General features: G+C 46.8%; 1 protein-coding gene across 2 annotated transcripts in view; it reads left to right on the top strand.

Annotated features, from left to right (window-relative positions):
* The window catches only part of DIAPH1 (diaphanous related formin 1), a 97,683-nt gene extending 77,304 nt beyond the window's left edge, over positions 1–20,379 (top strand). Inside the window, exons 18-28 of one of the 2 annotated variants that reach the window (XM_049097668.1) lie at positions 2,631–2,729; positions 6,872–6,966; positions 7,287–7,388; positions 7,614–7,853; positions 7,998–8,127; positions 8,871–8,995; positions 9,630–9,794; positions 9,937–10,072; positions 11,947–12,033; positions 16,731–16,786; positions 18,440–20,379. In XM_049097668.1, coding sequence (XP_048953625.1) covers positions 2,631–2,729; positions 6,872–6,966; positions 7,287–7,388; positions 7,614–7,853; positions 7,998–8,127; positions 8,871–8,995; positions 9,630–9,794; positions 9,937–10,072; positions 11,947–12,033; positions 16,731–16,786; positions 18,440–18,478 — 1,274 coding nt within the window. In that variant the 3' untranslated portion in view covers positions 18,479–20,379. The remainder of the gene's footprint in view (positions 1–2,630; positions 2,730–6,871; positions 6,967–7,286; positions 7,389–7,613; positions 7,854–7,997; positions 8,128–8,870; positions 8,996–9,629; positions 9,795–9,936; positions 10,073–11,946; positions 12,034–16,730; positions 16,787–18,439) is intronic. The other variant, XM_049097667.1, reaches the window with a different exon arrangement.
* The last annotated feature ends 1,888 nt before the right edge of the window (positions 20,380–22,267 follow it).

Here is a 22,267-nt window from a genome sequence, read left to right as displayed (position 1 = left end):
GAATTACTGCATGGAATTACATCTTCCACAAAGGGACCTTTTCATCCCTTTCTTTCTTGTATATGTACCTTATATTTATTTTTATCTTATTGCCAAGCACGAAAGCTGAGTCTGTTTTTTAATCATCAGTAATGATTATGTATCTTTCTATTTTGCCAGTATAAAATGAGTGCTTTACTTTTCTTCTTCCCTTTTTCTTTTCTTTTTTCTTTTTCTTTTTTAAGATTTTATTTATTTATTCATGAGAGACAGAGAGAGAGAGGCAGAGACACACAGGCAGAGGGAGAAACAGGCTCCATGCAGGAAGCCCGACCCGGGACTCAATCCCGGATCTCCAGGATCAGGCCCGGGGCTGAAGGTGGTGCTAAACCACTGAGCCATCCGGGCTGCCCTCTTCTTCCCTTTTTCTAAGTTTTTGTGATACAGTCTGGATGTTTTAACTCTCCATTTTAATCTGACCACCCATAATTTCCATTTTGTTATATGATCCGATCCGTCTTTAATACCTCTCTGACTTTTCCTCACCTCCCCCTCACTCCCTGCAGCCATAATGATCCTTTTGCTTTTCTTTGAGCTCACCAGGCATGCTCCTTTCTTGGGCCTTTGTATTCTTTGTGCCCTCTGCCCGAAATGCAATGAGTCCTCTTCTCCCTAAAGATACTCCCTTGGCTTGTGCTGTCTCTTCCTAAAAGGCCGTTTTTGTTTTTGTTTTTTTTCTAAAAGATCTTTTTTCAGAAGTCATATTCTAAGACTTTCCCTCATCCCTCTAAAGTATAATCCATCCCCTATTAAAGCCCCATTTCTTCTCTACTTGATTTTTTCACAGAACTATGACTAGCTAATACAGTAATTTAAGTATTAACTGATTGTCTCTTTCTCTTGATTAGAATATGAGTTCCATGAAGACAGGAATCTATATCTGTTTTGTTCACAGTTATTTTTTAAAAAAATATTTTATTTATTTGCTTAAGAGAGAGAGCACAAGTGAGGGGAGGAGCAGAGATGGAGGGAGAGGAACAAGCAGACTCTGCCTTGAGCTTGGATCCCAAACCCCCACCCCAGGATCCTGTGATTGACCTGAGCCAAAACCAAGAGTCAGACACTCAACTGACCAAGCCACCCAGGCACTCCTCTGCTTTGTTCACAGTGCCCAGAATAACCAGGCACATACACATAGATTCTCGATAATAGGTGCTCAGTGTTTAGATAAGTACCTAATCTTCATGTATTTAAAATTTTCCTTCTTTAGATTGGGACTGTCAGGCCAAAGGATGAGTGTTTTTAGTAGTTCTTGATACTTTTTGCCATGTAAATTTTTTGTTTGCTTTATTTCTTATTTGTACCAGGTAATACTTTTTGTATGATTTAAAATTCAAACAGTGTGAAGTTTGTGTTGAAAAGTATTCCTTCCGCTTCCATATTTAAGCACCTCATTCCTCCTCTCCTTAGAAGCAACTAGCTTTGTCCATTTTTGGACACTCCTTGGGGAGATATACCAATTGAGCCTCCTAAAAAGAGTTGATATCAGGTTATATTATAGGACAGAATATTGTACAATTCTGTCTGTCCAGAACATTCCTATTTCCCTTTCTATCTACCTCCCAATCCCCTTCAATAGCCAGTGTCAACCATTTTTTAGAGAATGTTCCTGTCATGCTAGTTGCTAAGAGAGTGAGATAATAAAATATTACTCTGTCTATGCTCTTGAAGTTCAAAATCTAGGTAGGATGGTAAAGTATACACACTTAAAAAGTAACAGAGGGTTGGGCCTCCTGGCTTGCTCAGTCAGTGGAGTGTGCAACTCTTGATCTCAGGGTTGTGAGTTCAAGCCCCATGTTGCATGTAGAGGTTCTTAAAAATAAAATCTTTTTTTTTTTTTTTTTTAAGTAATAAGGGCACCTGAGTGACTCCATTGTTTTTGTTTTTGACTCAGTTTGTTAGGCATCTGACTCTTGGTTTCTGCTCAGGTCATGATCTCATAGGTCATGAGATTGAGTCCCACATCAGGCTCAGGGGAGTCTGTCAAGCAGATTTCCCTCTGCCCCTTACCCCACTTGCACGCACACAGGGCACACTCTCTTGCTCTCTAAAATAAACCTTTAAAACAAAGAAAAATTTCATAGAGAACTCCTGTTCATGATGGAGCTTGAAAGATAAATAGAATTTTTAATAGACACAAGAGGATAACATGGTGGAAGTCTCTAGTAACAGTTTGGCAAACTACATCCCTCAGGCTATTTCACTTGTATATTGTCTTTGCTCTCATGCTGTAGTGACAGAGTTGAGCAGTTGAAACAGATCATACGGTCTGCAAAACCTAAAATATTTACTGTCTGGTCCCTCAGAAGGCTCTGTGAGCAAATAATAGGTTGTAGGTGGGAAAATGTTATTGATAACAGGTAAAGAAAGGAGAATAAGATGTTGACTATAGTTGGGGGGGTATCAGTAATAGAAGAGTGGAGGGCTAAAGCAAAGGAATACAATTAGGGAAACCATTGTTAAGAGGAAGTGAGGAGTCATTCCAGGCTAGTACAGTAGTTCAGTAAGGCTCAAATGTGGCTTGTCCATAATCATGCTTTTCTTTCTTTTTTTTTTTTTTAATCATGCTTTTCTAATCTTTTCTTTACTAGCCAAGAAGGATCAGGAAGGTGGAGAAGAAAAAAAATCTGTGCAAAAGAAAAAAGTAAAAGAGTTAAAGGTGTTGGATTCAAAGACGGCCCAGAATCTCTGTGAGTGACTCTGTGATTCCTAACTATTTGAAATGTTGAAGGGGTTCTTCTAAAAGCTTAATTTTGGTAGATCCAGGGTCCCTTGATTTGTTGAGTTCCTGATGTATGCCAGGCAATGTATAGGGAATTTCCAGTATCTTGTTTAATTCCTCAGTAGCACTGCAAGATTATTCCTTACCTTAAAACTAGATACAGCATTTAAGACTTTTAGGAATTTTAGGTAAGGAAAGACAGGTTTGGGATTTGAACCTCGGATTTTTTTTTTAATTTCAAAGCCCTTACTGTTTCCATTGCATCCACAGAATATTGTAGCCACTGTGCATTTCTTTCTTTCTAACTTTCTTTTAAGTACTTCCTTCAAATACAGGCACTAGTTTGCCTTCACTTAAATCTAAAACAACTTTGTGGTTTAGAATAAATAATGTAAATCCTGTACTTCTCAAACTAGGATCAGACTCTCTTCTGCAAAATTGGTATAGGTAGTACTTACTTGATCAGGATGAATGTTGATTTTGTTTGTTTGTCTGTTGATCTCCTTTATATTGAGTAATAGAGATTTAAATATTTGCTCAACAAATATTTGAGGTTCTGCCATATTGCAGTCTCTGTTAGGCACGTATGAGACAGGTTTTCCAGAGATGAGAGGGTATATATTCCATAAAAACCCATTCACAATCTTGAAATGTGGCGGTTGTACCCATTTTTCAAAATGAGATTTAAGTTTAGATTTTGTGACTTGGCCAAGGTATACATACCCATAAGTAAAATCAGGGATAGAATGATAACAGTAAGCCTTTACATTATTCTTTGTTCTATAGTCCTAGATCATTGGCAACAAATACTACTAAATATTGTCTGTGGGTAAGTCCTTTTATGGAGACCAAAGTAATGTGAGATAGTTCTCAAGATTATCTCTGGGAATAGAAAACATGAGTAACTCCTATTTTAGAAAATGATACAAGACTGGGTAGTACATAGTTCTTTCCAGCTGGGTGATAACAACATAGAAAACACAACTCACAAAGAGAATTGAGATTTGTTTAGAGAGGAGGGATGGCCTAGGAGATGTGATTTAGTGATTCAGAAATTATTATTAAGTGCCTCTTATGTGCTAGGGACACTAAGCTGAATAAGTCATAGTCCCTGTTTTCAGGAAGCATGCATCTCATGGAGACAGAAAAGTAAATAACATAACCACGCAGACTAAGTGCTGTGATGGAGGTGTGCTAGGGTGCCGATGAAAGCACCAAGAAAGGGGCATCTGAATTGAATAGGGGGAATATTGGAGGGAGAATGGCATTCCAAAAGAGGTACTGCTTAAACTGAGTTGAAAGGACGATGAGTCATGAGTGAAGTGAAGGGTGAGGGCTGTTTTCATGCAGAGGGGTCAGCATGTATGAAGGCATAGATGCACGAAGTGACACTGTGCTGATGGAAAACTGCAAGTTGTTGAGTACAGCTGAATAAAGGATGTATGTATGTGGGGGAGTGGTGACAAAAGCAGCTTTCAAGAAACCCATAGAAGCTAAATTATAGAGAATTCTGACAGGCTTAGGTTAAGAAGTATCTGTTATCCTGAAAGCTTTGGAATTTATTAAAAGGATTTTAATCTCAAAAATGAGTAATACGCCCTGTGTAACTTAGGGGAAGGCTACTTGAGCAGTGACTTTGAGGTTGGATTGCTAGGGTCCAGGAAGACTCCAGGCAGATAGATGAGTTATGTTCTTGCTTTAAACTAGGTGAGAGGTAATGAGGGCCTGAAACTAAAATGGTGAGAATGACTAGGAATGCAGAAGATACTAAGGAGATAGAAATGGAACTTAATGACTGGCTGAGGGGTGAGGGAGATGTTTTCCTTGGTTTACATCACTCTGTAGAGAGTGGTACCATTTATTAAAACAGGAAAATCCAGCCAGGAGCAAAATGCCTTTTGGGACAAGAATGGTGAGTACTAGACATGAATGAGAGGCAGCAGGGTGGTGGGTAGGAATGATTACTTATAGGATAGAATTTAAGGTACCTATGGGACTCTTCCAGAAGGATGAGTGTATTAGGCATTTGGGTGTAGGAATCAGGAGGAAGGTTTGGCTAGAGGTGGGAATTGAGGAGGTAGCATAGGAGTCATAGCTGAAGCCATGAGTTTGCTTTGAAGGCCACTAATATTTAAGGGGCAATAGAAGGAGGGCGGGCGGGTAGAGAACTCAAAGACTGGAAAAGAGCAACAAGAAGAATGGTATGGCATAGTCCTAAGAAGTGGGGGGTAGTCGGTAGTGTCAAACAAAGACGAAAGTGGTAAAATCAGGACAGGACAGGAATCCCTTGGATCTGATGTGAAGAAAGTGAGTAGCCTTAGCAAGAAAAATTTCAGTATAGCATGACTAAGAACAGAGGCTCTGGAATCCTTTAGTATTTAAATCCTGTTTCCAGCCCTTACTGGCAGTGTGCCCTTGGATTTGAGTAGCTTAACTTTAAGTATTAGTTTCCTTTTCTGTCAAATGGGGCAAATAATACAGACATACAGGATATTATGAACAGGGTTAAATGAGATCACGTATGTAGATTATGTTTAAGGTACCGTGTGTGACATTTAATAAATAATTTTGGTCTTTTCATTAACTCTGGGGACAAGAAAATAGATGAGAGCTGTGGATGTGAAGAGAATAGACTTTGTATTTTTATTTTTTATTTATTTATTTTTTAAAGATTTTATTTATTTATTCATGAGAGACAGAGAGAGAAAGGCAGAGACACAGGCAGAGGGAGAAGCAGGCTCCATGCAGGGATCCTCACGTGGGACTCGATCCCGGGTCTCCAGGATCAGGCCCTGAGCTGAAGGTGGTGCTAAACTGCTGAGCTACCCGGGCTACCCAGACTTTTGTATTTTTAGAACGTTGTAGAGTGGTGGAAAGAAGTTGGTAATTAGAGAGGATTATCAGGTCAGGGTCTTTGGTTTTTTGTTTTTAAGATAGTAGAAACTTGATTATGTGTATATGCTGAAGGCCCTGGTCCTCAGGGCCACCTGTTCTATTGAAATAGAAGAAAAAGATGAGTACATGGGTATAGTTGCTGATAAGCTTACATAAATGTTGGCACAAGTTTTCTTCTGGATAATCCCAAATAGTCCTTACCCAAGCCTTTTCTGGCTTGGCTCTGGCTGAGAGCCCCCAGTGCATAAAAGAATGCTTAGGAAGTAATTTGACCAGTGGCTTCAAGTTTGTTTTTTTCTTCAGTGAAGAGGAACAAGATTTTTTTTTTTTTAATCGGAAGTGGTGGGACATGAGGATACTTTGGAGGAGCTTCCAGGAGGGCCTAGCACAGAACAGGGATGCACAGAAGGACTGCTAGGCAGCACTGAGCCCTCCACTATCATTGGTGCCACTCCACATTGATGAACCGTGATCTACAGAGTCTTTGCCAGCAGGGTTCATCAACTCAGGTGCAAGGAGAGAGGTGACATGGCTGGACTGACCAGGAACTGGAAGGAGAAGGAAACAAGAATGGGAATAGTAGTAATAGAAATGTCAGTAATGGCTGAGATGGGACGAAGCTGTAGACTGTAGGCTCTGGGTGAATAGAGAAAGCAAAGTAGAACTTTGGAGAAAATGGAACGATTGGCGCTCACACCAGAGAAAGCGAGTGCTGCTTTGGTGAGGTTGAGGGGCCGTTGGTAGAGGCTAGTGAGTGAGAGAGCTGGGAAACAGAAAGTGTTTGTTGGGGAACAAGAGATGGCAATTTAAGAACCAGAGCATTTGAAGGCAGTGGCAGCTTTGAGGATAGAGTCATGGGAGTGGGGAACTGAAAATAGAGTGGGATGAATATCTTGGATATGTCTAGATAGAGAAGATCAAAATCTTCCTGTGTAAGCGAAGGCCAGGAGCCACAGTGTTTGTAGAATGTGGTGCTTGGAGCAGTGTAGCTGGCGTGTGGGGTTTCATAAGAGAGGAAACTGGAGGGTGGGGATCTGAGACACCGGACTCCAGAACTTGGATTTTAACTACACAGGCAGTGGGGAGCTGGTGGAGGTTTCTAGAGTGACTTGAAATGAATACTCTTAGGCATATAGTCCAGCAGAGGTTTGTAGAATAGGCTGGAAGGGAGAGGAGAAAGAGAAGAATATGGCTTTGTGTCTCATTTTCCGGCAGCCATCTTTCTGGGTTCCTTTCGCATGGCCTATCAAGAGATTAAGAATGTCATCCTGGAGGTGAACGAGAGTGTTCTCACTGAGTCTATGATCCAGGTAAGGAGCAAGATTGTTCTGCAGGAGCTGGCTCTTGATGTCACAATACACAAGCCTCATCTGTTTAGAGGGTGAGGTCCTCTAGGACTGTAGCTTTACAGAATGCTGGCTTTGGGTAAGCGTCCATCTCTCCAGTGGTTGGGTTATTTCTGGTATTATTTTTCAAAAGTCCTGCCATCTTACTAGCTGCCTCTCAGCCAACCCCCCAGCCCCTACCCCATTTCCTTCTTTGTGGTCTTTGGGCAGAGTGGGAGACTGACAAGAGGCTCAAGCTGTCACATGACACAAAGGCATATGACACAGTCCCTTCTCTCTTTCAGAACCTCATTAAGCAAATGCCAGAGCCAGAGCAGTTAAAAATGCTTTCCGAACTGAAAGATGAATATGATGACCTAGCTGAGTCAGAGCAGTTTGGTGTGGTGGTGAGTAAGGCCTGTGGCAATAAGCTCTTCTCTGACTCTGTCGCCCGCTCCTTCTCCTGGAGCAGCCAGGGCACTTGTTCCTCCCCTCCTGTCTGTTTTGAACTTGTCTCTCTCTGCGCAGTACTCTGAACTCCCAGCCTCCCATACGAGACTCAAGCCTGTATGTTTCTCTTGATCTGCCCTCTCCCTGCTGGCTATCCTGGAACTGTTTGTCTTCCCCACCAGATGGGCACTGTGCCCCGCCTGCAGCCTCGCCTCAATGCCATCCTCTTCAAGCTACAGTTTAGTGAGCAAGTGGAGAATATTAAGCCAGAGATTGTTTCTGTGACTGCCGCATGTGAGGAATTACGTAAGAGTGAGAGCTTCTCTAGCCTTCTGGAGATCACCTTGCTCGTGGGAAACTATATGAATGCTGGCTCCAGAAATGCTGGTGCTTTTGGCTTCAACATCAGCTTCCTCTGTAAGGTGAGCCAGGTGGTTAGAGCAGAACAACAGAAGGGAAGGCAGCTGGCCTCTATGAGTACAGTGTGGCAAACTGCTATGGGCCTCAGGTCTTGGGCATGTCCAGACTAACAAGTTACTCCTCTTCTCCCCTCCACCCCGCCCCAGCTTCGAGACACCAAGTCCACAGATCAGAAGATGACATTGTTGCACTTCTTAGCTGAGTTGTGTGAGAATGACTATCCTGATGTCCTGAAGTTTCCAGATGAGCTTGCCCATGTGGAGAAAGCCAGCCGAGGTGGGGCAGGTTGGGGCGAAACTAGAAGGCTGTTCCAGGCCCCCAAAATCTCTGCATTAGGATGGAAATAAGACACAGTCTAGATCTTAGATAATTTTCAGTTCTGCCTATTTTAGGTGGGAATGGGAGAGGTGTAGGCCTGATGTCAAAGCCACAGAGGAGAGGATTATCAGGCAGAAGGGAGGTCTTCATGTATAGAACTGGAAAACACTTTTCCCTTCTGAGGGAAACACCAAACACTAAAAAAGAACTGTAAGAAAGGTAGGTGTTTTTAGTCTAGATCAGCAGTTCTTTTTATTCAGAAAGCATGGAATTTAAAAAAAAAAAAAAAAAAAAGCATGGACTAGATTAACAAAAATCAGGCCTTACCATCCTGATCGAGGCACACAAAAAACAGCATTTAGTAGAAACGGGAACAGATTTCTGCCCTTCTGTATTTCTCTGTATAGCTCCTTCCTCCCAAACTCTGCTCTCTAAAGGAGACCAAGATCACAGGTTCTTATTAAATTAAATGAAGCCTCTCTTCTTGTGGAGGCTGTAGGTTTCAGTCATCAAGTAATTTATGTATGATTTAACTGGAAAGATAAAAACTGCAATGTGTGAAACATCTAAAGGAGAGAACGCCAGAGCTAAAGTCATGAGGTACAGCTCTGTGTGTACTGACGCTGTGCCTGGAAGAGCAGATGCTGATCGTCTTGGAACTGGAAATAAACTCTTGCTTTCTGTTTTTGTGTTTCCTTTAGTCTCTGCTGAAAACTTGCAAAAGAACCTAGATCAGATGAAGAAACAAATTTCTGATGTGGAACGTGATGTTCAGAATTTCCCAGCTGCCACAGATGAGAGAGACAAGTTTGTTGAAAAAATGACTATATCCTTTCTTACAAGGAGGGAATTGCATCCTAGGCAGGGAAAGAAAGCTTCCTAGGGGGAGGACAGCAGGATAGTTCTGGTGATAGACAGTTTTTTTCCTTCTTTAAAAATATATTAAAAAAAAAAAAAAAACCTCTTTTCATTAAATATATAGTTCTTGAAAGCATTCTCACTGTTGTGGTCAGGACGTCATGCAGCTAGACTCAAATTCCTTGCTGATCCCTGACTCTCTGTCCCATCTCCACCACACACACACACACACACACACACACACACACACACACATTCTCTTCTCTTTCCCCTCTCAAAGGTAACCTCTGTGGCTGGGCTCCTGATTCTCAACTCATGAGTTTATTTTAAACAAAAACTGTGTTGGATTGCTTATTGCACATACTGTTTCTTAGCCCTGGCTCCACAGCAGGGTATGCAAAACCTCCTCTTCTGTAGGTGGACCATGGTTTATGGTTGACCATTCCCCTGTTTAGGGTATTTAGATTGCCTCTCGCTTTTGCTCTTACAAACACTGCTGTACTGCATATCTTCGGGTGTGGCAGTGTGCATCTCTGAGGGTTCCTCGGGGCTAGAGAAGTGGGTCTGCTTTCCAGCCCTGGGCCTTGACTTCCTGGCCGCACAGCTTTGTGAAGGACGCGCAGGAGCAGTATAACAAGCTGCGGATGATGCACTGCAACATGGAGACCCTCTATAAGGAGCTGGGAGAGTACTTCCTCTTTGACCCCAAGAAGGTGACTGTGGAAGAATTCTTCATGGATCTACACAACTTTAAGAATATGTTTATGGTGAGCCAGGGACTCCTGCCGATGGAATCTTTTGTGGACATTTCTCACTTTTCACGTTGGTTGGGTTCACAGGGTGGGTATTGGGTGCATGTATGTATAAGTGTATACACGCCCACGTGTTTTGTTGTGTTTCCCTCCACAGCAAGCAGTGAAGGAAAACCAGAAGCGGCGGGAGACAGAGGAAAAGATGCGGCGAGCGAAACTAGCCAAGGAGAAGGCAGAGAAGGAGCGGCTCGAGAAGCAACAGAAGAGAGAGCAACTCATAGACATGAATGCAGGTGAGAAGCAGACAAGGGCTAGGGCTTCTCTGCCTAGAATCTCGAGTCCAAAGACAACAGCTCATACCTGAGCTCAACTTCTGGCAAAAGATTGTGGGCAACCTTTTACCTCCAAGAGCCTGATGCTGCGCTTTGGCCTCACTCGGCTCCCCTGGATGCACATTCCAGTGCTCCGTGGTTGGCCCTTCTCCCTCTGCCAGCTCCTGTGTTATGTCTCATCTCCCCCAGTGGTTTTAGTATTACAGTAACATGTACTCTTCTGCCTGGCAAATATTCTTACAGCCTGTTTTTGTACCCTCTACTAAACCTTTCATTTTTTTCCCCCAAAATGTTTTCCTGGCCTTGCTCCTTTTACTGGTAGCTTGCCCTCTCTTTCTGCTTCTTTTCAGTAAGTACTGTGTGCTCGATATCTCAGCACAGTTGTACATGCTGTGTACACACAATTGCGTGTACCTATCAGATTATAAAGGGATTGAACTTCCGGAGAAGGGGGCATGGGAGCTGGCCACTCTCTTCTTTCTTCAGCAGAATGTTTCACTACCAGAAGCATGTCTTTGTTGAAACATATGGGCTCAATTACTGGCCTTCTGTTTCCTGTCTCTGCTGCCTTCCTGCTGCTGATGCCCTGCACCCCCTCTGTCTGTTCCTTCTGTGGGGAGCAGAAATATAGCATACATGGTACATGGCACTGAGCTGATGCCACCCTTCTTGAACCCGAGGGACTAAGAGCCATCTAAGTAAATGGGTTCTTAAGGCTGCCAAGTCTGGCGAGAATCAAAGTGCTTTGCTGAGCACAAGAGGCCAGAGCTGTTCTAGCACCTCTTGCTCACAAGGATTTTCCTTTGGCAGCTCCTATTGTAGTAAGGTCAGCGACCCTGAAGGGGCTGAACAGCCTACATTTTTTCTTTATGTCACACTTTTCTGGGAAGCAGTCCCACAGTTGTTTAGTTCTATAGAAGCCACACATTTTGTTCTATGAATACTGTTCACATCAGGTATCCTTTACCTTCCCCCATTCTCTCTTGCTGGCCGGGGTTTGTCCCCAGGTACTGTTTGGGATGCATCAGGGAAAGGTGGAGTCCAGCTGACATGCAGGATGATGGCTGCACCCAGTCATCTGGTAGTACAACGAGACCTGACCCTGGCCCTGGTCCCCAAGGCAAGCAAATGAGGTCGGAATGTAGGTCAGCTGTACTAGTGATGTTCAGCCAGCAGGTGGCGCTGGGAGCAGTGAGCCCAACCCTGTAGCAAGCAGCCTGCAGGCTCCTTGGGATTTCAGTTTCAGATTTCAACACCCTGAGCTGTTGCCATGGAAACAGAGCCAGGCTGGAAGGAGGACTCTACGTTAACTCTTTATATTCCAGCCAAGATGCTTCTTGTACAGGCTGAGCTAGCTTCTGGAAGATGCAGCCACAAGGGGCAGTACTTAAGTAAAATTCAGTCTTGATGGGGGTGGGTCTCTTCTTTATCCTCAGCCCTGCTCTGAAACTGGAACCATGCTCTCCCTGACATGTTTATAGGAACTGGAGTGAAAGCAAGTAATATAGTAGCATATTAATTTCATAATCCCTGTCTGTGCTTAAACTGGAATTCGAATTGGGCAGTTGTACAATTTTCGGTGCTAGTCCCAGTTGGGATGGGAAGGAGGGTGCTGCAAGGAATTGGGATATTTCAGTGAAACTTTACTTTATCTGTTTGAAAGTCGTTGAAAGAAAAACATTGGCTATGAGGCTTGAGGTTGAACCTTCGGTCTGCTCTGAGCCCTCAGCCACCATGGGTGAGGGCAAAGCCAGGCAACAGTCATACACTTGGTATGGGGCTCAACGCTATATGCTGCTCAAGCTGAAGAGCTTACATCTCCATCTTTGTGACAGAGGGCGATGAGACCGGTGTGATGGACAGTCTTCTGGAAGCTCTACAGACAGGTGCAGCATTCCGCCGGAAAAGAGGACCCCGTCAGGGTAAGTAAGCAGATGGAGCCCAGCCTGAGTGTGGAAGGGGTGAGGTCTTGCTGCTCCTGGTCCTGCTTATTTTGGGCCGAAGAACAGGTAAAGATGCCCAGAGGGTTTAGGAACTTCCTCACAGTAGTCCCTGCATCAAGAGTGGGTTGTCCAGTCCTCTTCCTCCTATGTTAGAAAGCACTGACTTGGAGAACTAGGTTTTCAGGTACTGATAGCAGACCTATGACATCTGATAATTACTGCATTTCTCCCCATTCTTGAAGAAGAATCGTGGAACAAGTGAACCGTGGTGCAGGGCCCAGAGATTGGGGTGGGTGTTTGCATGTATGAACATAAACTGAGCTAAATACAAAAGCATACATTGGATGGAAGAAATAAGACGTCAGGAGCCCTTACCCTCAACTTCACAAGCAGAAAAGATCCAGAGAGGAGGTTAGGCATCATTATCCTCAGATGTAATAACATAGAGTAGCAATTCAATGGAAGAACTGTCTCTTTCCAAGAATTACTTTTTCCTTGGGTGCAGGTAGCCTGCACTACCTTTGTCTACCCCATCTATTCCCCCACAACCTCCTCTCCCAACCCTCAGAAGATTTCAATGGATTAATTTGAGCCAGAGCCTCTAAGAATAATTATGGGGATAGGAGGACAAATGATCCAGACATTAGTGTGGGGAAGAATCAGTGGACAAGTTTCCTTGGAAGGAAGGAAGCACACAGTGGCCAAGAGACTAGTCAAGGAGAAGGTACTGTAGCCAACACTGTCCCTCAGGTGGGGTGGACCTGCACCATTGTGGCTGGTGAAGGCCCTTTTGTACTAGGAGTGATGGCTTCTTTCCTGGGTTGAAGGGTGGAAATAATAGAAAAGGTGGTCATGAAAGGTTTCTACTTTCAGGAGAGTGCAAGCTGTGTTCCCTGTTCCCTGGCTGGGCTATTCTGTAGGTCTGTTTGTTAAGAGCTTTAAGATTACTGGAAGGAGGAGTTGGGTAGCTTGCTTTGACCAGGGCTGAGCTGTTAACACAGAAGTATCTATAGGGCTTACAGTTACTGTCATTGCCTAGACAGGGGTCCTCAGGATCAAGGGTGGAAAGCATGCTCACCCACATCAGTTTAGTGTCCCAAAGGTTATGGTCTATTTCTGCCTATACTCTCAATTCCCAGAGGAAAATTGCCATATGCCTCCAGGAAATTCTGTATGCCTCCAGAACCTTCCCTAAATAGGAGAAACCTACTTACAAGTCTTCCCCATTTTCTGACATCTTCTTGACAACAGGCTGTGTAGTGGGAGGAGAGGTGGTTATGATGGGCTTAGAATTTCCTGGCATAGTGCGTTAAGTATTATAGATTGTTGTTTGGGTAGAGAGTGCAGCTAGTAGTATTTCTTTTGTTTAGAGACTCTTATGGGAATGTTTTCTACCCCCCATATGAGGTGATATGGCCTTCCATTAGGCATTTCTAGCCAAACGAAAGTTTATTGCATCTCACCATTCACTCTCTCAGCTAAATGCCAGCATGTATCAGACTGTTGGCGGGGAATTCCCTTTTTAAGCTTCTTCCTATGAAACTGTACTAGAATCCCAGATGCTTCCTGTATACAGACAGCCAGACATCAATGGCTTCCCTCTGCAGGGGAGGCCCCATTCTCTGCTTTTTCAAGTAGGAAACCAGGACTCACAGGCAGAGGAAGCAGGGATTTTATTGGAACATAACTTTTCAGCAGAGGATCTGAATTAGTCAAGGTGCTGTTTCTCAGTGCAAGGAGGAATAGGAGAGTGATACTAGGAGATACTGAAACAGAGAACTACATACTTTTTTAAATTGGTTCTATCCTATAACCTAATCTTTCTGGGCTCTGGGTTCACAGAACAGGGCTGAACATAATCTGGGAAAATCTCTCCACGGAGAACTTTCTGGTTACTCTGGTATGCTGCTTAGGTGGTACACTGACGTGCTGTGAAGTGATGTGGCCTCGCGCTAAACGAAGAGGCTCCATCACAGTAACATGCTAAGAGCATCGGACTAGGTAGAGATTGAAAGACCCAAAGTCATGTCTTAACTCTGATATTGCCTAGGGTACTCTAGACAAGTTTTGGGGACTCAGTTTCTTCATGAGTTGGACTAAAATGGTCTCCTGGGTCTTTTCCAACTTTAATAACTTTTTTTGTCCAGCAACAATAAGATTAAGAGAAGACCAGAAAGAGGCTGGACTCAGAAGGCCCCATTCTCAAACTATAGAGGCTGCGGGTTTCCCTTAGTGGCTGCTGGACTTAGCTCATCCACTCGTTGCTTGACCGTCTCTGACTGTTCCTCATAGCCAATTGCCTGGAGCCAAAAAACTGCAGCCCGAGCAAGCAGATCTGCCTCACAGCCCTCGGTCCCAGGCAGCTGGCTGTCCCTGCCTCAAAGACACTGGCCTTTTCCATAGGATTTAAAGGAATGTGTAAAAAAGGAAAAAAAAAAAGTCATCTGGGCTCTGGAAACCTGAGGGAGTTTAGACAGGGTACAGAGTAGTGTACAAAGAACCATTGAGGAGTTGGAAGAGGAGAGTTACTATCAGGGCTGGTTCATTAAAAGTGACATGTGAACTGCTCTGATCTGCAGGGTGTGGGAGAACAATGGTTCGAGTGTCAAAGAGAAGAATCCATGTGATTGTATCACAGCTACTATTTCAAGCTGATGATTGAGTCAGCGTGTGGTTTTAATGACTCAACTTTATTTCCATGTCTGAATTGCGGCCTCTTCTATACCGGCCATCTGCTCACTGGGATAAAAAAGTCAAGGAAAGAAATTGGTCTTTTTCTTCCCTTCCTTCCCTCTAAGCTCCACCTACATTAACAGAACCTCAAGTCTGGAGAGCCTCTAAAGACTGACCTCTGGTGACTAGCATTTGACCTCTGCACAGAGGGGTAGCAGTTAAGACCCAGATAAGCTCATGTGGCCCAGCTCCACAGAGCTGGCTAGCGCTTGAGCTAGAACTCTAGCCTCTTTTTGTGATTCCAAGTCCAGGGCTGTTTCCACTAAGCCTACTGATGGAAGGAAAGGACAGTGACTCCTCTGTGGAGGCCAGAAGTATTCGTTCGTACCTTCAAGCCAAGAGAGCACTAAACACTGTACAGTTGGTATGAGAATTTTCTGATGACTACCTGTCTATAGAAGGTGAAGAATATTTGCTACACCACCACATACTCTCCACTTTTGTAAAAATAGGACAGGAATTGGGATCCCTGGGTGGCGCAGCGGTTTAGCGCCTGCCTTTGGCCCAGGGCGCGATCCTGGAGACCCAGGATCGAATCCCACATCAGGCTCCCGGTGCATGGAGCCTGCTTCTCCCTCTGCCTGTGTCTCTGCCCTCTCTCTCTCTCTCTCTGTCTCTCAGTCTTTCATGAATAAATAAATAAAATCTTTAAAAAAAAAATAGGACAGGAATTATAATTAGGTGACTTTTAGACAGTAATGAGTTCTCTAGGACAGTAATGAAGGCCCCATCTGTCCCAGTTTCCTCTCCCCTAAGGAAGCTTATTAAGAACACTTCCTCTTCAGTAGCAGTTTCTAGCCTGTATTTTATAGATGTCTTTTTCCAAATCATTGACCTTTTCCTAATTCATCTGTGCTGCTGTGAATACATGGTTGGTGGCTTTTGCTAGTGTTTTTATCCTAGCCCACCTGAACTTCTAGGAATGTGGCTTCTGAGAGCTTTGGCCAGTGTCTCAAGATCATTCCCATTTCCCCCACAGACTATGAGACCCTTCTCTTGTGAGTTATCTAATATAGCCAAATTATGTATCTGTTTCTATGGCTACTTTTCAATAGTCTCAAGTACTCAAGCTAAGGAAAGGAAGGGAAAAGTCACTTTCAGAACAAACTGTTGAGTGTAATTGTGGCTCTGAAGACAGAGTAGAAACCAGATTCTTCAGTTCTTTTGATTCTCTTCCCAGTTCCAACAAGAGCATTCTTGTATCTAATTCTGACCATAGGCCGCATCATGGCCATTCCTAGTATACCTACTTCCTAGGCTTAACAGGGAAGTTTTGGTCTTCTTCCCACATACTCTTAGTTTTCGTGAAATCTATAATGCATCAGAATCTTTTGGAATCTAGAAAACCTAGAAACAATGCTTGATGAGGTACAACCAGTGTCCTCTTAGTTTAGAGGAAGAAACCAAAGAGATATAACATAAGACATGCCAGACTTGAACTCTGACTTTCCCATGTTGCCCGGGAGGTGTCTCTGAAGACCCAGTGTTCTTTTTCCTCTGGGGTCTGAAGTCAGAAATTATTTCAATACAAACACATCTATTTAGTCACACACAAATAAATAGTTGGCAGTGCCTCCTCAACTGCTAGGGACTGAATGCACAAGAACACCCAAGTGACATCCAGCCACTGCTTTTCTGGACCTGAGAAGTAGGGTCCTAGAGGAGGGAATAATTCAGGAAAAAGCAGAAACTCAGTGGAGACGAGGAAGACTTGGCTAGAGAGATGAAGAAGACAGAAGCATCTCCCTGTTTACCTTCCTAGTCACACCCTGGTGGGCTCCTTTTCCTCCCCCGTACGTCACTGAGGCCATAGCAAGTGCTCCTAATCAAAGGAGCGGTTTGTGTAAGGCCTGGAGTCTGGGTCACATGCTTTCCCCCAGACCAGATGATAAGCCCTTGAGCTGGTCAGTCAGGGCCTTCACTGTTCCTTCTCCTCTTGTTAGACAGTCCTGTGTACCCCTGGGAGGAGGAGTTGGAGGAGGAAGAGACCTATAAATTGGTAACCTGTGGGCATGCCGTGTGCTCCCTGACCTGTCGGGGGGCCTCTGTCGTGTGAACACAGTGGTGCTGCGTCACATTTCTGAAGAAGCTGACAGCCCCGCTGAAAAGCTGGGCCTACTGACCCTGTTTGGCTTCTGTCTTGTCTAAAGCTTCTTGCTGGTCTAAACAAGGCAAGGCAGAGGTATTCTGGGTGCTTCGTTCGCCACCTCCTCTGGACCTCGCCTTCACGTGCATGTCCTGGAGCTGCCCCAGCCCTGCCGTCTTCCTGTTAGAGCTCTGGGCTCCTCTCACTGGCCCTGCTTTAAGCCTTAGGCGCTGCTTTCTTCAGTCATCTTGCCCACGAGCCAGCAAGTGGGGTTTGAGATAAAATCAAATGCTTAAAATTCACCCTTTAAAAAGTATGTACTTCAGTATTTTAACAAGTTTGTGCAGATATCACGACTACCTAATTCCAGATTATCATCATCACCCCAGAAAGAAACCCCATCGCCATGAGCAGTCATTTCCCCCAGCCCCTGACAGTCACAAATCTACTTCCTGTCTCCCTGGATGTGTCATTCTAGACATTTCATAGAAATGGGACTCCTAGCACATGTGGCCTTCGTGTCTGGCTTCTTTCAGCCCCGGCAGGCAGCTCTTTGTGTACATGTGGTCTCTCTCTGCTGCTTGTAGGGCATGGGAAGAGGCAGAGAGCATGAGCTGGGCACAGTCCCAAGGAACTGCCTTTGTGCTGCAGATTTATGGTCCCAGTATCTTCATTCCATAAATTAACACGAGAGTCTTAGAACAGAAACCCGTGGGTTGATTGGTTCTTTTCTTCCTAAGATGACAACTGGAGCTTCACAATCCCTTAGCCCTTTGGGCTGAGATTGCCTTGTGGGGGGCGGTCCTGGCCTTCCTTGACCCCAGCTCTGCATTCCCTGACAGCTCTCATGACCCACCCGCTCCCACACCCCCCATACATACATACCTTGTAGGGCCCTTGGCATGCGTATCTCAGCTGCTGCCCTTGAAGAAACAGGAAAGAGCTAGGATGTAGGCATGGGGAGAGGAAAGGAAGGCTCGGGGAACACTGGGGAATGTGATGTGCATGTGGTGGCAGTGCATGGCCGCTGCTGTGCTCCTCTTTGCAGGAGTCCCCCCGGGCAGCCTGCAGCAGGCCCTCCTCTGCTGGGGCCAGCCATCCGCAGGGCTGGCTGAAAATGGTTTTGGCCCAGGAGGATCCCTGGACGCTGCCAGGAAAACAAAAATAATACTCTTTTACTAACCTTGGGGCTATTTAACTCCAACAACCCTGTGATGAGAACACACATTTTGAGTACTTAATTTCTCCTTAAGTTACACAGCAGACTGGCTCCACGTTCTGGCTGGCTGGCTGCATTGACACCCGTGTAGTGTCCACCCAGGGAAGCACGAGCGAGGCTCGCTCTCCTGCCTGCACCCTGCCCTTAACATTCTCTGCACAGAGAAAATCTCTTCCCCGTGTTCTGGGATCCCCGCCCCTCCTGCTTTCAAATAGGGGCCTCCCTGAATCAGAGAGTGCAGCCACATTCGTTCGCATGGCTTCAGGCTGAGCCTCTGCCAGAGTGTCGGAAAGGGATTGGAAATTGAGCCTTGTGTGGTCAAGCTCTTTCATGTCTCCTCTTTGCAGCCAACAGGAAGGCCGGGTGTGCAGTCACGTCTCTGCTAGCCTCGGAGCTGACCAAGGACAACGCCATGACTGCTGTTCCTTCTAAGGTGCCCAGGAAAAGTGAGGGGGTCCCCACCATCCTGGAGGAAACCAAGGAGTTGGTTGGCCGTGCAAACTAAGCTGGGTCCTACGGCCATAGCAGCTCCTCCAGGAGCCCCAGACTGTCTGGTCCTGTGGCATGTGCCTCCAGGGTCGCGGAAGTATTCCTCTGGGGCGGCTGCTGCTACCACCCTGACCCTCTTCCTATGTCCATCAGCACAGCTTCAGCTGCCGGGAGGCCAGCAGGAGAGGGCAGAGCAGGGAGGCCCGAGCCCCACCCAGCCAGCCTGGCTGTCGTATTACCAAAGCAGGCTCCGTGTTTGCTGCCTTAACCCCAAGTGTCTCCTCTCTGTCACTGAGGCCTTGTCTCAGACGAGGCCCCACCTGCTTTCCCAGCCCCTGCCTTTCCAGTGGGCTTTCCCCTGGGTCAATCTCACTGGGTTTGTGCTTTTCTTTTGTGGTTTCTCGAGCCCTGCCAACAGCATGGGGCTTGTGCACCTTTGGGCTCTCTCCCTCCTTTCACTGCTGTCACCTCTGCTCTGCTGTTCCCTTTCCTGGTTATTGTTATTTATTACTAGTGGTGTGACAGTGGGAGCCATGCCTAGAGAAGTGGGGAGCAAGCCCCACCCTTACTGCACCTTCCTGGGAACGGCCTCCCAAAACAAAAAGGACCTGGACCACTTGATCTGTTCTATGGTGGCCAAGAGCCTGTGGAGAGGCAATGTCTAGAGACACTGTGGGACCCATCCCCAGCCTGCTGCCATGTCTTATGACTCTGCCTCTGTGAACTCTCTATACCTGCCTGGGCTCCTGAGCCGTGGTCACTGCTCACACCTTCCCCCAAGCTTTGGTGCATCTCATCTGGAGTATGGGCTGTACTGTGACCATCCCAACACCTCACCCTTTGTCTCCAAGGAAATGGGAGGTGGAGCCTCCTGGCTGAGAAATTGTTTTGCAAATGGATCTATTTTTATATGAGATTTTTTTTTTTTTTAAAGAAAATAACTATTCCTTTCCCCTTTCCCCTCCATAGTGTAAGAGGCTCTGATAGCAAGGTCCCAGCATCCCTGGGATTTATCCCCACAGGCCTCAATCCTGAGCAGGACCTTGGACCTTTGCCTCAGCCCTAAGCCTGGCCTGTGTAGATTCTCTCTCCCATTATCCAGTTCTGGGGCACAGCTTCTCTGGTAGAGCTGAACCAGGCCTAAGAATAATGGGAGCTCTGAGACCACAGTTTTTATAAATTTAATATATTTATCAAGCCAAATGTGCAAATGCTAACTGGGCCCTGGGCAAGTAAGCACAGGAGTATGGCCACACAGCATAGCCCTGCTCCCTTCTGAACAGTGGGCAGACCAAGCTGCTCAGTAGCCCCGGCTCCAGGAAGCTCAGGTTCTCTGGCTCCAGGTGACACTTTGCCCTCCTTGTGCTTTCAGCTTCCCACCCCCCAGGTAGGGAGAGAGAATGGTACTGTTACGGCTTACCCAGAATTCAAGTTTTGGAGCAAAGGGGGGACTTAGGCGACCGAAGCATTCCTGCAGGGAGGCTTTCAGGCCGGGAACCTGGGTGCTGGCTCAGCCTTCAGGCCTGTGTGTGAAGGTGCAACAGCAGCTCCTTTGAGCTCTTTCCTAGAAGGTGGGGGTGAGGGGGAGGCTGCCTCCCTGAGTCTGCTCCTCCTCCCTGCTGACATCTGGGGCTTTGACCCTTTCTTTTTTAATCTACTTTTGCTAAGATGCATTTAATAAAAAAATACACAAAAAACAAAATGCAAACTATTTCCCTTGCCTCTTGGGCTTCTGGGATGTCATCACCTCCAGTTTATTGGGTTTGTTTCCAGTTGTTAATAAAGCATTGAAACAGTATTACCTTACCATCTGCTTTGTGAGTTTAAGCTGTTTTCCAAATCCCTGGTTGACCTGACAAATAAGTGTCAAAAAGTTTAAGGTGCCTGTCATGTGCCAAACACCCTGCTTGGGCCTCTGCCCTTGAGCCTGCACAGCCTGCACCAAGTGCACCGAGGAGTCGCTCCAGTGCAGGCCCCGCCCCCCTCTGCACCGCCCATTTCTGGAATTCACTTCTAGCTCCCCACCTCCTCCTGCCCCCAATACCTGTGCCTCTTCTGCTGCGGGAAGCATTCTCCCATCTCTCCTCTACCCCCCCACCCCCCTTGGTGGCCACAGATCATACTTTAGACTAGAGGAACTTAACATTGGGGTGGAAACTGAGCCTGGCAGCAGAGGTCAGAAGCCAGGGGTCATGCTCCAGGCCACTTCCTGCCCAGAGCCATACTTGAGCACGTGGTGACCTGCACAAAGGAACCCTACACGCTGTGAGCGAGGAGACTAGAGAGGAGGGGCCTGAAGAGGACCAGGACACCACTGGGGCAGGCTCTAGAACTGGAAATAAAAGCCTTGTAAATAGCCCTGGAGCCTGGGCAGCTTCCTCCCCCCACCGGAGGCCAGAGCTTTACGGGCGCACATGCCAACTAGGGGACCAGCCACAGCTGCTCACCCGCTCTGCCAGTCCGCTGCTGCCGTGCCTGGAATAGAACCCAGGCGCCCGGCACCCCGCCCTCCGCAGCCTGGCGCTCGGAAACAACACCCTGCTTCCATCCCAAACCGCGCTCACCGCCCTTCCTCCCACACAAGAACGTCGCCTCCAGATGCTTAGTTGGGAGGCTTGGTTTCCATGACGACAGTCTTCAGGCGCTGGCAGAGCCGGCGAAGGGCTCCGAGGGCGAGCCGACGCGGCCCTGCGCCCCGCACACCCAGTGACGGTCTCCTTCCGCCCCGCGGTTAGGCATCCCCTCGCTGACCAGCGCACCCCCCGCCCCGCCCCGGGGGGGTCCGTGTGCCTGTCCTTCCGCTCGGCCTTCTCTCCACCTTCCGTACGTCCTGCAGGAGACCGGACTCCCAGTGTGCTTCAAGGGGGAGGCAGGGGAGGGGAGGAGGAGGACTAACTGAAGAGTGAAAGCGCAGAGAGGGCGGGCCACCTGGGTCGGCCGGCCACCGGCCTGCAACGTCGTTTCCCACGGCCCTTGACGCCGCGGTCCCCTCCCCAGCAACAAAGCGCTGAACCTTCTAATCTTGGCTTTGCTGCAGAGTGAGAAGCTCAATTCCAGATGGGTAAACTGAGGTCCAGGCTATAGCCTGGGCCTGTGCGCGCATGGCCTCCCACTCCCACAGTGTTCCCAAACTCACTCGGCAGTAGGGGGATGGGCAAAGGAGGCGCGCCCCTCCTTCAGAGAAGCCCACAAAGGTACTCCGGGGCGTTAATTTTGCAGGGAAGAGGCGAGACCAAGGAAAGGTGCACCAGCCCGTTTCCAGCTCTGCAGCGGGCGCCAACGCGCTCCCGCCCCGCCCCGGGGCATCCTCTCCCGCCTGGATCCTGGCGCCTAGGGCCGCAAGGGAGACAGCAGCCTGCGCCCAACTGCACACTCCACTGCACGCTGACACGCTGCACTCAGAAATGCCCGCCTCCACAGCAGACGCAGAAGCCGATTACACGCAGCGCAATACCGAGCCACAAGCACAATCACAGTCGTGCTCTGCTGCCGCTGCACAGCAGTACCTCTAGCACACAGCCACGTGACAGTCACATACAGACTCGTGGGCAATGACACCAAACCGAGACGCAAACATCATCGTCGCCTGGCGATCCCGCCGCCCTTCGTCCAGCACGCACCGCTCTGCGCATCCCTTCATCCATACTCGCCAGGAGCCTCCATCCCTTACACAGAAGCGTTCAAGC

Source organism: Canis lupus, chromosome 2 (genome assembly GCF_003254725.2).
Source record: "Canis lupus dingo isolate Sandy chromosome 2, ASM325472v2, whole genome shotgun sequence".
Classification (NCBI taxonomy): Eukaryota; Metazoa; Chordata; class Mammalia; order Carnivora; family Canidae; genus Canis; species Canis lupus.
This window is presented reverse-complemented; position numbering and strand designations above follow the sequence as displayed.